The 17,634-nt window shown below is 37.7% G+C and overlaps 3 protein-coding genes across 3 annotated transcripts; all 3 read right to left on the reverse strand.

Annotated features, from left to right (window-relative positions):
* Positions 1-1,026: 1,026 nt before the first annotated feature.
* Positions 1,027-2,867, reverse strand: LOC119990897 (acetylserotonin O-methyltransferase-like). Its single transcript, XM_038837032.1, has 2 exons — positions 2,073-2,867; positions 1,027-1,444 (listed from the first exon to the last, which is right to left on the reverse strand). Exons 1-2 carry the CDS (start codon positions 2,844-2,846, stop codon positions 1,148-1,150), a joined length of 1,071 nt encoding a protein of 356 aa, XP_038692960.1. The 5' UTR covers positions 2,847-2,867; the 3' UTR covers positions 1,027-1,147.
* A 1,740-nt stretch (positions 2,868-4,607) lies between these two features.
* Positions 4,608-5,966, reverse strand: LOC119992054 (acetylserotonin O-methyltransferase-like). The gene is made up of 2 exons (XM_038838662.1): positions 5,184-5,966; positions 4,608-5,111 (listed from the first exon to the last, which is right to left on the reverse strand). Exons 1-2 carry the CDS (start codon positions 5,940-5,942, stop codon positions 4,815-4,817), a joined length of 1,056 nt encoding a protein of 351 aa, XP_038694590.1. The 5' UTR covers positions 5,943-5,966; the 3' UTR covers positions 4,608-4,814.
* Positions 5,967-7,305: 1,339 nt separating this feature from the next.
* Positions 7,306-16,528, reverse strand: LOC119992052 (transcriptional elongation regulator MINIYO). Its single transcript, XM_038838658.1, has 10 exons — positions 16,175-16,528; positions 14,814-15,822; positions 14,219-14,346; positions 13,843-14,030; positions 13,080-13,185; positions 12,713-12,970; positions 11,673-11,858; positions 9,220-11,529; positions 8,408-8,617; positions 7,306-7,861 (listed from the first exon to the last, which is right to left on the reverse strand). The coding sequence occupies exons 1-10, from the start codon at positions 16,421-16,423 to the stop codon at positions 7,676-7,678; spliced, it is 4,830 nt and encodes a 1,609-aa protein (XP_038694586.1). The 5' UTR covers positions 16,424-16,528; the 3' UTR covers positions 7,306-7,675.
* Positions 16,529-17,634: the final 1,106 nt, after the last annotated feature.

A 17,634-nucleotide genomic window follows, 5' to 3' on the forward strand; every position in this document is an offset into this window, starting at 1 on the left:
GTTGTGACAGTCAATGTGTCATGTGGCATGTTGACTGCCCAAAATGGTAGAATTCTGCCCGAGAGACTATATTGGAACAAATAGAAACTTTAGGTTACCAATATGACACATTTGATCTTTGGGTGACCAAATTGGAAAATCCAAAATCTTTGGGTGACCAAAAGTGGTATTAACCCTAACCGAAAAATATCCATGATGTGACAAACGGTGTGTCCTACCTATATGTGAAATGTTGCTTATGTGTCAAATGAGCAACATATCAAAAATAAAGAATACCCTAAAATAACTTTATCAGTTACTGGTGGCATGTCTTGGGCCGGGCATGGACGGGCCCATCTATTATGGATGGTTGGCCCGTGTGTCAATGTGCATCTTTCATTCTTTTGTGCTTGAGCTCTAGGGTCGATCTGTATGTTTTATAAGTCAAGCGTGGGGCACTCTCATGATCAAGTCTTTGTTGTTTAGTTAACAGTACTTTTGGTTAATTATATGTTTAATATGTTTTGTAGTGGGATTTCTTAATTGGAACCTAACACATCCAAATCCCATGGAGAAATGCATAACATAAAATGGATGGCTTTAAGCACATACCGCTTTGGTGATGGTTTAGTGGTTAATCTCTCGAGTTTGATTCTCACTCACCTTTGTGGTCATGTGTTAAGTGTTGGTCTAACTTACTTTATCATCAGGTGAAAATTTTTTGTACTTGTGGGCTTGACGGATTGAGTTTAAACTCATATAAAATGCTCAAAGGGAAAATTTATATGATATTGTTCTTAGTTATAAAAAATTTGATTTTAGACACATTGTCCCACATTAGAAGTATACTGGGTGGTTCCCGTTCATGAATTTATAAGGATTTATCAAAAAAAATTTTAGGGTTTAGGTTTTAGGTTTAGAAACTTTGAAAAACCACAAATAGCTCAGATGACACGTGTATACTATCTTATACAGGTCTCGAATTCAAGTCTCCCCATCATGCAAAACCCATTACAAGACCTTGTTTTTTTTAGGAGAAACAACACCAACAAGGGTAAAGATGTTCATTATTTCATTAAACAGCTTCCCTATGAACAAGGAAGCTATTACAGAAAGGTTCAAAGATCAATCACAAAACACAATACATATTTATCAATAGCATGATAGATCAAGGAAAAGCCTCGATAACGGATTGCAGAGCACGAATGGGATTGATGTTATATTTGCTAAATCCGGCCTCCTTAAGAACATAATCCCACTCCTTCAAAGTCCTTTCTTTTCCTTGGGTTGTATGAGCCATTATTATCATGTCTAACATTAACCTTGCACCCTCCAGCTTGTCCCCTCCCTTCTCTTTAATCACAGTTTCTACAATTATAACCTTCCCTTTATCACTTGGTACTGCTTCCCTGCAATTCTTCAGGATTTGGATGCATTCATCATCTCCCCAGTCATGCAAAACCCACTACAATCCATCAAACAAAGCAAGTTTAATGGAAACGTATTAAAGGTTTGAACTACCTCAATATCCTATAGAAAGAACAAAGAAAAGTCTAAATAAAGCAAGACTTATTTTATTTCAAGAATACTTAGCTTGATGGCACATAATCATATTTAAACAAAAAAAAAAAGAAAACCCTAAAACTGATAAATATGCCAAAAATGGTAAAATGGGTTAGGCGCCCATGAATCACCATTACTAATAATGTATGGGTCAAATCAGAATTGACGAAACGCGATTCAGACTTCTAATAAAAAGATATGACATAAACAAAACTTTCGTATACCGGCAAAAACATTAAATTGAAGTTTTAAACAAAGGAATTTGGACAAAAAATGGTGGGGCCAGTGACTTAGGGTTTAGGGACCAATGGCTTAGCAACTGGTCTGTGCGAATCCACGTTTCCCTTCAACCCACCAAGTTTCACTCAATTCCGACTTTTTCAGTTTTCAATTTCCACCAGACAATTTTGAACTTTGTATTATCCAAAAGGTGTAGAAACCTTTCTGCAACATGTTCTACATCAGAGTTGTACAAAACAATCAAAATTCTCTAAAGTTAAAAGGTACTAATTAGGGAGAGTGATACAAACCATGATAAAAGCAGCATCAGCCTTTGGAATATTATCAAACATGTCACCTGCAACATGTTGAACACCAGCACACTCTGTGGCAGCAGAAACAACATGGGGAAGATCAAAATTGATGCCTCTCATCCATGGACATGCCTGCACCAAGACACTCAAAGCCATGCCATTACCTCCACCAACATCCACCAATGTAGAAACCCCATCAAACACCTCTCCACACCCTTCAAGTATCGCCGGCACTACAATTCTTGCATCACACGCCATTGCATCATTGATGAGTTTGCTGTGAGCAGAATCAGCTTCTGCATATTCCCACACATCCTTGCCATGAGCGCCATGAAACGCAGGAGTACTGATGGCACGTACTCGGGTGCTTAGATGATGCCAAGGTGCCAGCATAACAGGGCTGCTCTCTAACAGAAGAAGATCAGCCAAGCTATTCTCTCCTCCTCGACTCAGTAGTCGACGCGACAGAGGTGTTTGCACATAACCCATTGTGCCTTGGCTTGTGGGTTCTTCTTTGAATACTCGTTCATGGACTAGGAATCGCATAATTCGGTGGAGAAAAGATGGTTCACAGCCAATTATGGAGGCTAAGTCTGAACCTGTGATGGGAGTTTTGTGGTTTTCTATAACATCAGCTATGCCAAGCTCAATGGCACACTTTGCTGCTGCCATGTTCACAAAACCAAATACATATCTCCATATTTCAACCTCTACTGCTACTTCTTCTTCTTCCTTCACTGTCTTGTTTGCATCTAACTTGTTTTCTCCCATGATTGGCAGTACTCTGTATGTGAGTAATCTTGAATCCAATAATCCCCTGTATATATGTTGGAAATGTTAGTCAACACTTACTATGTGTGATCAATATTAAAGCCATGTGTCATGGATATGTGGTCTCTAGGAATATTCTAGAGTAGCATGATTGTCTATATATGTATCTGTGTTTGTAAACGTTGGTAAATGAATGAAATACAACAAATGAGTTACTGTGACAACTCTCTCCTCCACTCCAAAAACCTAACAATATATAATGAATCTAATTTAGTGTTTGTGTTGTATTACTTTGTTTTTGTTTTTTAGTTAAAATACTTAGAGGAATAGTTGATCTAAAGCTAAAAGGCTAAAATAGGTAAAATAAAATAAATGAAGAAACAAAAAGAGCCAATAGGAACATCACCAATTATTGATACCGTAAACAAAGAGACAAAATAAAAATAATAATAATAAATGCAATTAAAAAAAGCACAAAATAAATGGAGTAGAAAAGCACAAAGTAAAAAGGGCATGTGGCCGGTGAGGGTAGAACCTGGGTGACTGGGTAAATAAAAATAATAATAATAAATGCAATTAAAAAAAGCACAAAATAAATGAAGTAGAAAAATACAAAGTAAAAGGTAGCGGTGTTCGCGGTCGGTTTCGATCGATTTTTGGGGTTATTTTAACATGAAAATAACCGACCAAATGGTAGGTTTTTTCGATTTTTTGTCGGTTTGATTCGGTTTTTAGTGGAGAAATGTGCAACTTTGTTTTATAAAAAACCAACCAATCATTTTGATTTCCATTTTGGTGGTTTTTTTGAAAAGCCCTAGTAAAAAGGGCAAGTGGCCGATGAGGGTAGAACCTGGGCGAATGGGTCTTGAACCCAACTAAAACGTTAATAGCCACTAGAGCAGTCACCGTTATACTGTTACTTATGTAAACTTATATATATATATCTAGTACTTTGTTTGTCAAAATCCAGGGGGCACGTGCGCCCCTAGGGCCCTCTGTGACTCCGTCCATGTATATTGTTGGTGGTACTACTATGAGCTAGACTTCTGAGTTACAAAATATAGTTGTTTTTTCGACTACAAAAGCGGAGTATGTGACTCTTACTGAGGACGAAAATGAGGTGGTATGGTTGAATAGTTTTTTTGAGAAATGGGGCAAGAAGCATGTTGATAGTATTTTGTATATTGACAAACAAAATGCTATTCCCTTGGCAAAGACCTTGTTTCATTTAAGCGCAAAGTATATTCAACTGAGATATCATTTTATACCGTCGTTGTTAGAAGATGGAGCATTGAATCTACACAGAATTCTTGGAAGTGAAAATCCAATTGATATGTTCACCAAAGCTGTGACTTCTGATAAACTGAAGTTGTGCAAAACTTCAATTAACCTTCGAAACTGATGCACAACTTGAATTAACCTTCGAAACTGATGAATGGAGATGGTGGTGGTTGGAGATTTTTTAAAATTATTTTGAGTTTTATTTTTCTTTGAAACAAACATCATTATTTTGAAAAGACGTGACGATTTTGAAAAGACATGTTTTATTAGTTTGAATGCAATTCTTCTCATTAAATGACATGACTATGCACATTAAAAGATATGATGTGTAAAGACATGTCCTCTTATGATGTCTCATGTGAAGAGCCACAACAAACTCTATAAATAGAGTCACTATCCAACCATTTCATTCATCAAATTTTCTATCGACTCTTTCTCTCAAGTTTCCTATTATTTTTCTATTGCTGTAGAAATAGAAAGAGACAAATATCTTTCTCAGTCTTGATCATTCCCAAAATCATGCAAAACCCATTACAAGACCTTTTTTTTTTAGGACAAACAACACCAACAAGGGTAAAGATGTTCATTATTTTATTAAGCAGCTTCCATATGAACAAGGAAGCTATTACAGAAAGGTTCAAAGATCAATCACAAAACACAATACATTTTTATCAATAGCATGATAGATCAAGGAAAAGCCTCGATAACGGATTGTAGAGCACGAATGGGGTTGATGTTATATTTGCTAAATCCAGCCTCCTTAAGAACATAATCCCACTCCTTCAAAGTCCTTTCTTTTCCTTGGGTTGTATGAGCCATCATTGCCATGTCTAACATTAACCTTGCACCCTCTAGCTTGTCCCCTCCCTCCTCTTTAATCACAGCTTCTACAATTATAACCTTCCCTTTATCACTTGGTACTGCTTCCCTGCAGTTCTTCAGGATTTGGATGCATTCATCATCTCCCCAGTCATGCAAAACCCACTGCAATTCATCAAACAAAGTAAGTTCAAATTCTCTAAAGTTAAGGTACTAATAAGGGAGAGTGATACAAACCTTGATAAAGACAGCATCAGCCTTTGGAATATTATCAAACATGTCACCTGCAACATGTTGAACACCAGAACACTCTGTCGCAGCAGACACAACGTGAGGAAGATCAAAATTGATGCCTGTCATCCATGGACATGACTTGACCAACATACTCAAAGTTGTGCCATTACCTCCACCAACATCCACCAATGAAGAAACCCCATCAAACACCTCTCCACACCCTTCAAGTATCGCAGGCACTACAATTATTGCATTACAAGCCATTGCATCATTGATGAGTTTGCTGTAAGCAGAATCAGCTTCTGCATATGCCCACACATCCTTGCCATGAGCGCCTTCAAACGCAGTAGTAGCACTAATTGCACGTATTCGGGTGCTTAGATGATGCCAAGGTGCCAGCATAACAGGGCTGCTCTCTAACAGAAGAAGATCAGCCAAGCTATTCTCTCCTCCTCGACTCAGTAGTCGACGCGACAGAGGTGTTTGCACATAACCCATCGTGCCTTGGCTCGTGGGTTCCTCTTTAAATACACGTTCATGGACTAGAAATCGCATAATTCGGTGGAGAAAAGATGGTTCACAGCCAATTATGGAGGCTAAGTCTGAACCTGTGATGGGAGTTTTGTGGTTTTCTATAACATCAGCTATGCCAAGCTCAATGGCACACTTTGCTGCTGCCATATTCACAAAACCAAATACGTATCTCCATATTTCTTCTTCTCCCTTCACTGTCTTGTTTGTATCTAATTTGTTTTCTCCCATGATTGTCACTCTGGATGTGAGTTATCTTGAATCCAATAATCCCCTGTATATATAATGAGCCTAATAGCCTTGTGGCTTGATTAGTACGTAGTAAATGAGGTCATTGTGAATTGAAAGGAAGAAATTATGTGATTGGAGCATGTGCGTATATATGTCATACATGTTTATAGCATTTCAAACGCACTAATATATTGGTGTTTAATGGATCTGGTAGGATGAAATATTATATTGTATGTTATGCATACGACAAAGACAATAATGCATGATTCATGTGAAGGTTTGCTGCTTAGTTTATTAATTAGCCTCAAAATACACAGTAGGACCTAAAACTTGCTATTCTTGGCCGACTCCAACAGTAATGTCTTTAAAAAGATGAACCCTTTTGCAGGCGCTCAGCTATGTTTCCATTACATTACGCATGTGCGTAATTCTCCTTAGAGGTGTTAACCGATCCGTAAATCGAGAATCGATCCATAACCATGGTTATTCTATTTTCGGTTATGGTTACGGTTATAGTTATGATTTTAATAAAACTTCGTATATTTTTTCAATTACGGTTATAACCGAAAAACCCAAAAATATTAATATGTATTATATAAATATCCAAACATTATGATATATGATATATTATATTATATATATTATATAAATATCCAAACATTATATACATTATATATAGTTATATATTTAGATTAAAACTCCTATTATATCTTCAAAACAAATTATAAATTTATATACCAATTAACTTAATCATTACATAAATTATAAATTAAGATTGATTAGTTGAAATTCAAGATGGCCTTATCATTTTAAAATTCATATAAATTAAGATTGATTATTGCTAAAGTGAAAGTGGGGAGACATTTTCATATATGTTTTCTTTTCTTTTTTTCCTTGATCATATTATTTCTCTCGATCTTGTAAATTTATTTTTCTTTAATTGTGATGAAATAATATATTTATTATCATTAACATGAATTTTTATCAAACTTTGTTAGATGGAGTTGGAGTCGATCATGGCCATCTTCTCACTTTATTTGAGATTTATTCATATTTTTTCATTTCTTCAAAAACCGAAAACCGATCCGATCCGAACCGAAAAATATGTTTATTTCGATTTAATTATCCGAACTATATGGTTCGATTATGGATTCTAAAATATCATAACCGAATCGATTCGAATATCATAACCAAATCGATTCGAACATTTCGGTTATGATTAAAAACCGAACCGAAAACCGTATAGACATCCCTAATTCCCCCCGCTATAGTTTCAGCAAAGCCTCAAAACAAAAATCAAATTCAATATTTAAAAAAAAAAAATTTGAACCATTGAATATAAACACAGAGCATTGTCCTTTTCTGCGATGAAAATAATTTTTAGTTCAAAATAAAAATACATCATTGGATTCGTTAGACTCAATACTACACACTTAAAACTTCAATTAAAAAGCCCAAAATTGGGCTACAGCGGGGGCAGCCCTAGCCACCCCTGTTCCGGCATGTATCAATGCTACAAAAGGCCTCTCTGACATGAACTAGAGTCCATAGATAATGTATGACGACGGGACAACATAGATGCATAATCACATAAAACTGGGAAAAAAAGGTAGACAAACAAAAGCAAAAGATCATGTCCGCCTTAACAACATATCTTCCATGTTACTTTTTTCTTCTTTCTTTTCTATTTCCAACTGCTCCTATACATATACATATGAGTTACATTATTATTTCTAATTTAAAAAGGCAGACCTGAGCTTTTCAACCTCATTCAAAAGAGAGGAGTTTCCTTCACAAGCATCCTTTAAAACAGCAAACCTGTCCCCAATGATGCTCCCTTGTTGTACAGAACCTTGGCTGTGGTCAGACATTTGGGGCATAGATGGCTTGTTATATTGAATAAATTCCAACATCATCTCCTGTCATTCATTGCACAAAAAACCATTAGAGAAATCTTAACCCGATATGAAATCTGATAAACATAGGAGGAAGATAAATAACTACTTGCAGATAAACATAATTGACGATATCCTTCTTTTTCCCACCATAAAATCATCGTGTTCTACCAGAACAATTTTTTCCGCACAATAGCAGTCACTTAACCACAAATTATCCCATTTTTTTCAATCTCTGGCCACTAGGAAAATCCAAATATCCACAACCTAGGGTTCACATGCCACTCTCAACCCCCTTTTCTTTAAACATCGTCCATGCACATGTACGCAGACCTTACCTCCACATAGATTGTTTCTAAGAATTGAACATGTGACCGCTAGGTTGCACCCCTAGAACTCTCAATCCCTTACTTTCATTTTTTATTACGTTCTTTTCCTAGTTAAAAAAAATTGTCAGGTTTCTCGCACCATCTCTCCGCATACTGATGCTGACATATTATACCATGTAAATGATTATCGAAATTCTTGATCCAAGATGGAGTTCAAAAGATAGAAAGAAAATTTTCAAACCTCGTGTTTCTGCTTCCGGGAATAGTCTCGCAAGAGAGACCTCACAAGCTTATTCCGCAGTGTTATCTTATCATTGGCTTTGAGGAGAAAAATAAAAGATGAAAGGTGGTGTAGAACCAGTGCATACGCCATTGATCCTCGAGTTGCAGCTTTGTCAAGTGCTCCAGAAACCCATGACTTCACATAAGCCTCCAAAACACCTTCATTGTCCTGCATAAAACAGAATCGCCCAAATGATATTAACTAGTGTGTGTCTACAAATTCTATCTCCATATTGTCCCCAAGCAATAATGAAGAAAATACAGATAAGCTTGTACCTTTCTGACGCATACAAAATATGCCACAACCTCTGTCTATATTGTATTACAAATATAAAAAGGAAAATGAAACAACACCGAGGGACCTGAAAGGGCATGACTACACAGCCTCAGCCTTACTCTCAATTGTAGGGAGGCTAATTATGTGGTTTGAACCTATTGCACATAGGTCATAACGAATAATTTTGCCACTGCACCGAGGTTCATCCTTCATCTAATTACAACTATGCAACTATAAAATTTAGTTCCCTAGACATTCTGTAACTGAAAAATAGAACAAAATAGTAATCATTTTGTTGATATAGATTTAAGTATTGCAAGATGCAACTATTTTAATTATAATGTTTGGGCATTGCAACAAAGATGGATCATTTTTCTGCTTGTAACAGAAAATATATCTCAAACAAAAAGCAAGAGGACAATGTACACGACAAATATCCTTTCTTTCCCCTTTGTCTCTTGGTCTTGTAGACAACTAAAAGTCAGTAAACATACCTCGGTAGGTTCAAGATATCCTTCTGCACCAGCAAAGCACTTCTCTAGAGGGGGCAAAAGTTCAAGAGCACGAGCATTAGCCAATGCATTCCAGGCAACGAGTCTCACAGAAGCTTCAGTGCCACGATGTAGATAAACTGCAACTTGCCGGCCATATATCATGTCACCATAAGATATAGCCGCAAATTGGTCCACTAGAGTTTCAATAAATGTAGCGTAACTCTCATGAATTTCTGACTGAAACCTTAGAAATTCCACGTCATACTTCCTAGTTTCTGGGGTTAAATTCTTTTCTCTCTCCAATCTGAGTTCAGCAATTCTAGCAGACCTTGCTTCATCAACAAGCTGTCCATAGAGCTCTTGCAATGCTTCAAAATCATCCCTACTCTTCTCTGCCTCAAGCACACCCATTCCAATTAGCAATACCACAGATAGAGAGTGTAACTTCCAAGTTAATGGCACAGCCTGAACCGGGGAGGGGGCATCAGCTGGTAAGAATGTTGACATAGACTCAATACCCAAAAGAAAGAACAATCCACATTTGGCAACTTCAAGACTATGGCTGGGCTCCTGCACAAGATCTGGTACATTAGAAACCATCTGAAGGTCAGCACATTTAGTGTTGGATATGGTTGAGATAGGACTAAGAAACCAATGCATGGGAAGAGGCAATCTCTGGTGAGCCCACTCTACTACTTCATTGGTAGTGTAATGATCAGGACTTCTTATATCTGATGTGTCCAAGTGCTCGTGTATAGTGTCTAGACAAACATTACTCTTCTTCGCTTTTCTGCCAGAAGAACTTCTGGCATCCACAGCTTTGATTTTTTTCTTTACAGACAACCATCTGTCTTTAAAGTGAGAAGCTAAAATGACACTAAAAGATCGGTAATCATCCTCTGTATACTGGCACCCAAATGTTTTTGTTCTATTGGCTTGGATAAAACGCTGGACAAAATGATCAAGGTTCTTCATCACAGGGGCCTGAAGCAAAATACTTAATGCCTTGTCCAAAATTACCCTATTCCCTGGGCCAGCAATTAAACAGATTCCTAATATAAAATTTATTTTCTGTGCGGTAAAGATCATGTCTTCCTCTAAAGGTAAATCCTTGACAGAAACCACCTGGAAGATTTCAAGCAAGTCAATCAAAAAGCCTGCATCTGTCTGGGCCAACAATGCAGTTACGGACCAAAATCCCCCGCCAGAGACACCCCAGCCAACTCCCACACCTGGAGCTGGGCCTCCTCTACCAAAAACCTCAATGGACTGGATAAAGTTCCATTCTGATGCAACCAGTTTCATAAAAAGATTTAGCACATGTCTCCATTGAACAAGCGAACGCTTCAGTATCCCGTCCTCAAGTATCTTCTCCTCTCTAGATAAACTGATTTCTTGGGAAGGACACCGAACCCCATTCCTGCCTAAATGGATCAAGTGATCAATGGCCACTGTTACCTGAATCAGACCATGAAGGCAACTTACAGAAGCTAATGACCTTTCATATTCAGGTTGTTGTCTCATATAACATAGGAATTCAATGAAGGAGCTTCCTCCACAAAAGTCTGCACCATCTGTCCCATTAGAATCCATAAATTTCAAACCTCCATGCTTAATAATTAGAAGTCCAACTTTAGGAACAAATTCAGGCAAATATGGCAACTGCTTGTCACTTTCGTGCAGGCTAACTCCTCCATCTGGGATCACTCGTTGAAGCACTCCAGAAAGCATAAACATGGCAGCTGAATGTACCCACAACAAGGGAGTGACAGATGAATCTTGAGAAAAAAGGTATCCTTGGATTTCTATTTTCTGCTTGAAAAAATCGGCAATTGATACCATCCACTTTAAAGCTAAATTGACCACTGCACCAACGAAACTCCAAGACCAGGTTTCTGAACCATCCCCAGCACAATCTGAGATTTTATCAGTTTGATCATTCTCTAAATAGAAATTAGGAAGTCTTCTAGCCAATGCCTCGAGAACAAGGAACGCCTCCTTAGAGATAGAAGTAAATTCACAGAGAATATTGTGCTCTTCAAGTTTTCCCAATGTTGGTGGAGTCAACCACAAGCACAAGGCAGGGAAGACTTCAGAAAAGTACGATATACAGCAACCATTATGAATGCAGACCTTCCAGAAACGCAGTTGCTCAACCATCAAAGCAGATGAAAGTTTACAATTTTCTCTCCCCGATTTTACCCATTGATCTAGGGAAGAATAACTTTTATACAGATGCCATGTTACAGCATGGAAAAACCGACTGTTTACAAACTCAGTACGATTTTTCCTGTCAGAAAGCACTAACACCTAAGAATGGAAAATCATAAATAAAGTGTTAAGTTTGCCTTGTCTCAAAGTGCCAGAATTATTGACATCTAAAAGAAGTGAAAGAATTATTTATGCACTACAAGCAAACAATGTCCCACAAGAGAAAGAAAAAAAGGGCCTACCTTCAAAAAGGTAACAGATTTTAATTCCAAAGGATGAGTTTCTGCATTGTCCTTTGCAGTAAATCCATGGACTGTTTGAACAAGCCTTTGGCACTTCATAATTGCATTTACACATGTTGGCGAATGCCTCGCTATTGCAATAAGTATGGAAACTAAGCATTCTTTTAAAGCCGCGGTAGGTTCCATCTGAAATCATCGACAGAAACATATATTAGAAAGCTAGAAACCAAAAGGCTTAAGAGCCAAGCTATGCACAGCAGAACAGTTTATATATTATGCATTAAGGGGCAAAAAAAGAAGAAGTATTCACATCCAGTTCCAATTTGGAATTTACAAAAGAATTCAACATTGAGTACAACCAAAAGACGAGAAGAGCAGCAAAAAGGAATTATTCCCGTCAGCATTTGGCATTCTCAAATTCGCACCAAAGGGAGTAAAAAAATATCACAACAAGAACATGCAGTTTTCAGCCTTTCATACACTAGGCTTTGACATACAAGAATATTGTCTTCCAGGATTGATATCTGGCACCTTCTAGAGCATTGATGCAGAAATAACTCTTCAGCAATAGATCACAGGCATACTAAATATTTGTTCATTAAATCCTCAATAACTTGTAGCTAGGCAGCTTAGTATTTCAAAGAATTGCCTTTGATACATGGATATAAACAAAGGGACTTGTTAACAATTTCCCTACGACACCAGTTAAGGAGATACTAATTTGTGCCATGTGTAGTTAGATACTGTTTGTTATAAAGATGGCACCAAACTGTGATTCAGACAAACAAGAAACCTTCTATCTAAGACAAGTGGCATCTCGTTGTGATTCCTTAACCAGTGCCCTTAACAGGGCGCATAAACATATTGCTATGCGAACAAACATCAACATCTCCAGGTGCAGTCACAGTCGCAGTAATATAACCTAATTTCAGGAGGCTTTTCACTAATTATGCAAAGCCTCCCAGAAGAAGTTTTCATAGCTCTTCCAAAACAATCGCATTTAGATAACAGAGAACTGTTCTCTTTGTAATCATGATTACCTCTAATAGATAGCGAATTCTATGAAGGATTCCCATCCTAACCAACCCTGCAGTAAAATCCTGTCCAGCAACAACAACGTCATCCTGAATTGTATGTTGCCCTTCAGTCTCTTCATCCATGAAATCTTCACTTGGCAAAATATTTGAAGGTTTAGCACTGTACTTCCAGAAACCACCATGGAGGAAACCAGCATCAATATCTGGTTTGCTTCGAAAAACAGGGGCAGTACAGATATGTTTTCCATAATTTGCTATCCTCTGGAACAAAATATAACACACAGAACTCAGGTCAGCAATTGAAGTCCAATATACAGAAACCCCTTTAGGCAAAGGAAAATAAAGAGGAGACCGAAAAATAAAACTTTACCTCTGAGATATCAAAGAAGACCTCATTCAAATCACAGCTCATTATGATCTCGATGACTTTGGCACATGCTAAAACTACTGAACTGTGATTATCATCAAGACACATCCTATTTAACAAGAACAGCAGAATGTAGAATGAATTTTCATATTCGAATTTTCCAGTAAAACCTTAAGACCCTACCAGTGATCAAAATCAATAAGCAACACAATCCAGAATTCTCAAATTGCCAGGAAGTCAACGAGTTGTAAGTTTTAAAGCAGCAGATTGATTATCCAAACCCTGAAATAATAAAGTAACATGTAAATTGCATTGCCATATTCCCCCACTGGCCAGTAAAACCTAAGGCTCAATAGTGGTGACCCCAATAAGCAAAACCTTTATGCCCCTTAATAAAAAATTTTGCATTAAAAAAAGAAAAAGAACACCAATAAACGACACCGCATACAAGGAAAGAAAACTGACATCTGGGCATCAAAGAGAGCACCAAAGGAAAAAGGTTCCAGGATTAAACACCAGATCCCATGATTGAATAGGCCGTACATAAATGTTTGAACACAACTGTTCCAACAGGGAACTCTTGGCCTAGTTATATTTACTCCTTAGGACTTGAAATAGCACACAAGGTTCGACTCCCCCCTCGTGCCAATAATAATACTAAAATTGACATCCAAAAAAAAGGAGTAGAAAGGAAAATAAAATAAAAATTGTAGGCAGACAATTTAGTCAAAGTCAAACAATAATAACCAACAAGAATGCACTTTACCTCATTGACAAAGCAAGCTCTGGTTCTGGACCAAGCGCAAAGGCCCAAATAGCTTGCCAATCAGCAGACCTATCAACTCTGCCAGCACTTCCCATGTTACAACCTTCCAGGTTGTGACAAATATTGTGTATTGCTTTATCAAGCACAGATGCAAGGAGATGCAATGCAAGCGTTCGTTGTCCTGGAATCTGAAAAGAAAAAAAAAATGAAAAGCAGATAAAAGAAAATGACAGAAGATGAGGAAGGAAAAACATCAATTTCCCATTATTCATTAGAAAACTATGAATAATATTCATTGCTAGATCAGAAGCAAAAATTTAGTCTGGGACACATAACAGAGACAAGAATAAAGCAGTAAAATAAAATGTGAACTAACCACACTTCTAGTTAATGTTACAGCTTCCTTGATTGTGTAGCCAGCAGCACTGGGGTCTCCTTCAGTTCGGAGAAAGTCACGATCAGTGACATCCTCAGCATTATGCCTATGGTAAGCAGAACTTTTGCCTGCAATGGGAAAGATAAGTAAAAACAAATTGAAGTAAAGGATACAGCGTTTCCTGAATGACCAAATCATCTAAAGCCGTTGTGTTCTTAAAACAGGCATGCAATTACTATTTGAAGTGGTCAGTGATATCAAACTGACAAAGATCTGGGCTGCTGAATGATGAAAGGAATCATCAGTTCATCACAACTTGAATAAATTAAGAAACTTGTGAGATGATTTATACCTCATTACTTTTAAAGTTACTTTCGCTTAACAAATGTTACTAGACGATCCATAACACTTTTCACAAGAAGTGTAATCATCAGAGAATTTGACTGTCAGTGACAAATCATAAATATAAGCGACTGATTCTTATTTTTAGTACCAATAATGCATGAAAGACAAATAAAGCCAATCGTCATGTATACAGAGAAATGCCATTAAACAAATAGCATTAGTAACAATATGAAGAGGAAGTTGTCTTTACCATTGTCAGGCATCTGGACATTCTCATTTGTTATAACATCCCCATCCAATGAAAATCTTAACTCTCTAACAGCTTCAACTCTCTCAGTCCAAACATCCCTGGTATTGCCACTAAACTGGTCCAATTTCTTTCCGATAGCCATATCTGCTCTTGAGCTCTTTTGCTTCTTCAATTTTTCTTCGCCCCGCCTTTTTAGTAAGTTGAGCAATGCAGGGTCCATCTTCTCCATTATCTCAGCACGTGCTTCTGCTATCTCTTCAGCTGACATATTTTGTAAGCGAGAACGATTTTCAGAATCAATCTCACTCTCAAGAGATATTGGCTTTTGTTCATTCCCAAGTTCATATGACTTCAAACTGGAAACTGGAGTTGAACTTGATGGCCTCTGCTCTTGTTTCTCCACCATATGCAGTTCTCCACAATCCATATCCTTCACTTTCTTTAACTGCATTTCTTTATTATCATGCCGTGACAAACTTGTTGCGCCACTTTCCCTTCTTATGGGTGCAGATTCAGCTTCAACTTCCATTTTGATGGAACAGGAATTACTAATGTTATCCTGGACTGGGATGTAAAGTGAGTTATCTGATTCCCTTTCCACTGTCAAAGCAAGGGAGCCAGAACTCATTTCATTGATCATCCCCTCAGTTTTAGTCACAAGCACACAAGAGTCAGAATTCGGTTCTATATCAATTTCCATAGGATGTAAAGCACTTGAATCTGCCGGAGATTGGCCACTTTTTGCCTCTCTTTCCCTCCTAAGTTTTTCAGACGTTGCAGAATTTAACCTATTCTCTTTCACTTTATTTTTCAGCAGAGAACTGTCACTTGATTTTAGCTCTTCCCACTCTCTAAAATTTAAGCCCTTTTTCTCCTTCCTCTGTACTGGATTGGCAAAAACTGCATTAGGGTGTGGGTCAACAAGATTATAATCTTCTTCATCGTCCTCACCGCCCTCTCCATCAATATCATGATGATCATTCCCTTGTTGGCCTAATGGACCCCAATGCTGCATCAATGTAACCAAATTCAAGTAAAAGACCATCCCACTCAAATTAGCTGGATGCTTCTTGTTAACCAATCATGATCACCTATGTTCAGCATTTTTCAAGAACCCCGACTGAATCAATACAAAATTTTATTATTTATTCATAGAATTGGCAAAGAACTGGCCCTTCAATATCTTCCCGCAGAAGTTCAAAAGTAATTAAAACCAAAAAGAAAGCTAAGCAAACAAACAAACACGTTGTCTTTCAACCCAATGCATCAAAAAAACAACAGCAGCCACAACGACAGCAAAAGCAACAAAGGAGAAAGAAACAGTAGAGAGTTCAATGGTAACGAAGAAGTGAATTGCTTACGGGTCCGTGAGAGCGGTGCCTGGCAACTGGGAAGGGAAGAACAGTGGGTTTAGGGCCTGGAGTATGCTTGCGGTTGGGGTTGGAGTCGAATGGATCATCTGAGATTCCTTTCTCTATTACGTTACCAACTAAGAAAGAACCCTCTTCAATGCCGACTCCAAAGCTCTTCTTCGGCTGCAAAGGAAAGTTTCTGTTCTGAGAATTTATTCTACTACTATTGATTTGCTTGATTTGCTTCTTCTTCTCCATTATCAGTCAAGTAGGTTTGCCGCTCAGAAAAACGAAGCAGAGAGAGAGAGCGAGGAGAGTCGAGACTTGAGACTTGTGAAAGAGGGGAAGCGCGAGGGAGACGGTCATTGATGGAACAAGATTGGGCTCAACTTTAAAAGCTCTAAACCTAATAGATTGGGCCTGGGATAAGCTCAAATCTACCCCCACGTCGGAAAACTATGATGGGCTTTTGATTTTTAACGCACTAGGATCAGGCCCATTAAAAGAAACATAAGGCCCTAACTCACTGGCTAGACCGGGCTCGACAATCCATGCGAAGACTGATCATAGTTAAAAATAATTTGAAGACTGATTAAAGTATTTTTTTTAAATACCGTATAAAAATACGGAAGCAATACATATCCATAATTGTCTATAATCTAGGTGACATGAGGAGAAGTATGGGGGACCATTTTATATTAAATGGTCCCCACATTTCTTCTCATTACACCTAGATTATGGACACATATCATTTTGGATAAAAATATATTTAGAGTTAGAATCGAACTTTGAACACATGTTTAACCCAATCGATTATCAGCCGAGTCATCTCTATCGTTTGTCCTATTAAAGTAATTAATAAGCATGTGAATCAACTATTTTAGTTTTTAAGAAACTCTTGTAATCAGGAATATCACAAAGTCCAAGACTCCCAAGTCAATGACTAATCAATCAAAGCAAACTTGATGATCTGATTAGGTTGATTAATGATTAATCGATTTAGGAAATTAGTTGTGTGATGTCGAAGCAGGAAATAATTCCTCTTTAGTTTGTACAGCAGCTTTCCTAGGGTACTCGACCAGCCGACCTAGTATTTCAGGCACTAGTTTACTTTTTTTATGTGCACGGATAAGGTTTTGTGGACTCCTCTTATTTAGTTTACACGTGGATTGTTGAAGTCCACAAGCGTGACTGAAGATTTTGATTTCAAGACCTCGAAACCGAGCCCTCAAGGGCTTTATCCTGAGGACGCCCGTTCGTTATCCTTCCTATCCTGCCGTTTGGAATTCCCTCCACCAACCAAGTTAAAAATGAGTTTTTTGCTAAAATAACTCTCCCTCATAATATGTCCCAATATAACATCCGAGTGAAAGTTTTTCCCAAAATAGCACTGTACGTCACTGCCAGTGGCGTGTTCTTTGTAAGTTTTAAACGATCACGCCACCAATAATGATGTGAACAGTTTCAAA

The sequence above is a fragment of the Tripterygium wilfordii genome, chromosome 22, assembly GCF_013401445.1.
Source record: "Tripterygium wilfordii isolate XIE 37 chromosome 22, ASM1340144v1, whole genome shotgun sequence".
Lineage (NCBI taxonomy): Eukaryota > Viridiplantae > Streptophyta > Magnoliopsida > Celastrales > Celastraceae > Tripterygium > Tripterygium wilfordii.

Excerpts from the sequence above, each read along its gene's own strand:
- LOC119990897 (XM_038837032.1), bottom strand. The coding sequence starts at position 2,846 with ATGGGAGAAAACAAGTTAGATGCAAACAAGACAGTGAAGGAAGAAGAA. Across the intron at positions 1,445-2,072 it reads CTGATGCTGCTTTTATCATG|TGGGTTTTGCATGACTGGGG; the intron begins GTTTGTATCACT and ends GATGGATTGTAG.
- LOC119992054 (XM_038838662.1), bottom strand. The coding sequence starts at position 5,942 with ATGGGAGAAAACAAATTAGATACAAACAAGACAGTGAAGGGAGAAGAA. Across the intron at positions 5,112-5,183 it reads CTGATGCTGTCTTTATCAAG|TGGGTTTTGCATGACTGGGG; the intron begins GTTTGTATCACT and ends GATGAATTGCAG.
- LOC119992052 (XM_038838658.1), bottom strand. The coding sequence starts at position 16,423 with ATGGAGAAGAAGAAGCAAATCAAGCAAATCAATAGTAGTAGAATAAAT. Across the intron at positions 11,859-12,712 it reads GAATTCGCTATCTATTAGAG|ATGGAACCTACCGCGGCTTT; the intron begins GTAATCATGATT and ends CGATGATTTCAG. Across the intron at positions 8,618-9,219 it reads GATATCTTGAACCTACCGAG|GACAATGAAGGTGTTTTGGA; the intron begins GTATGTTTACTG and ends TGTTTTATGCAG.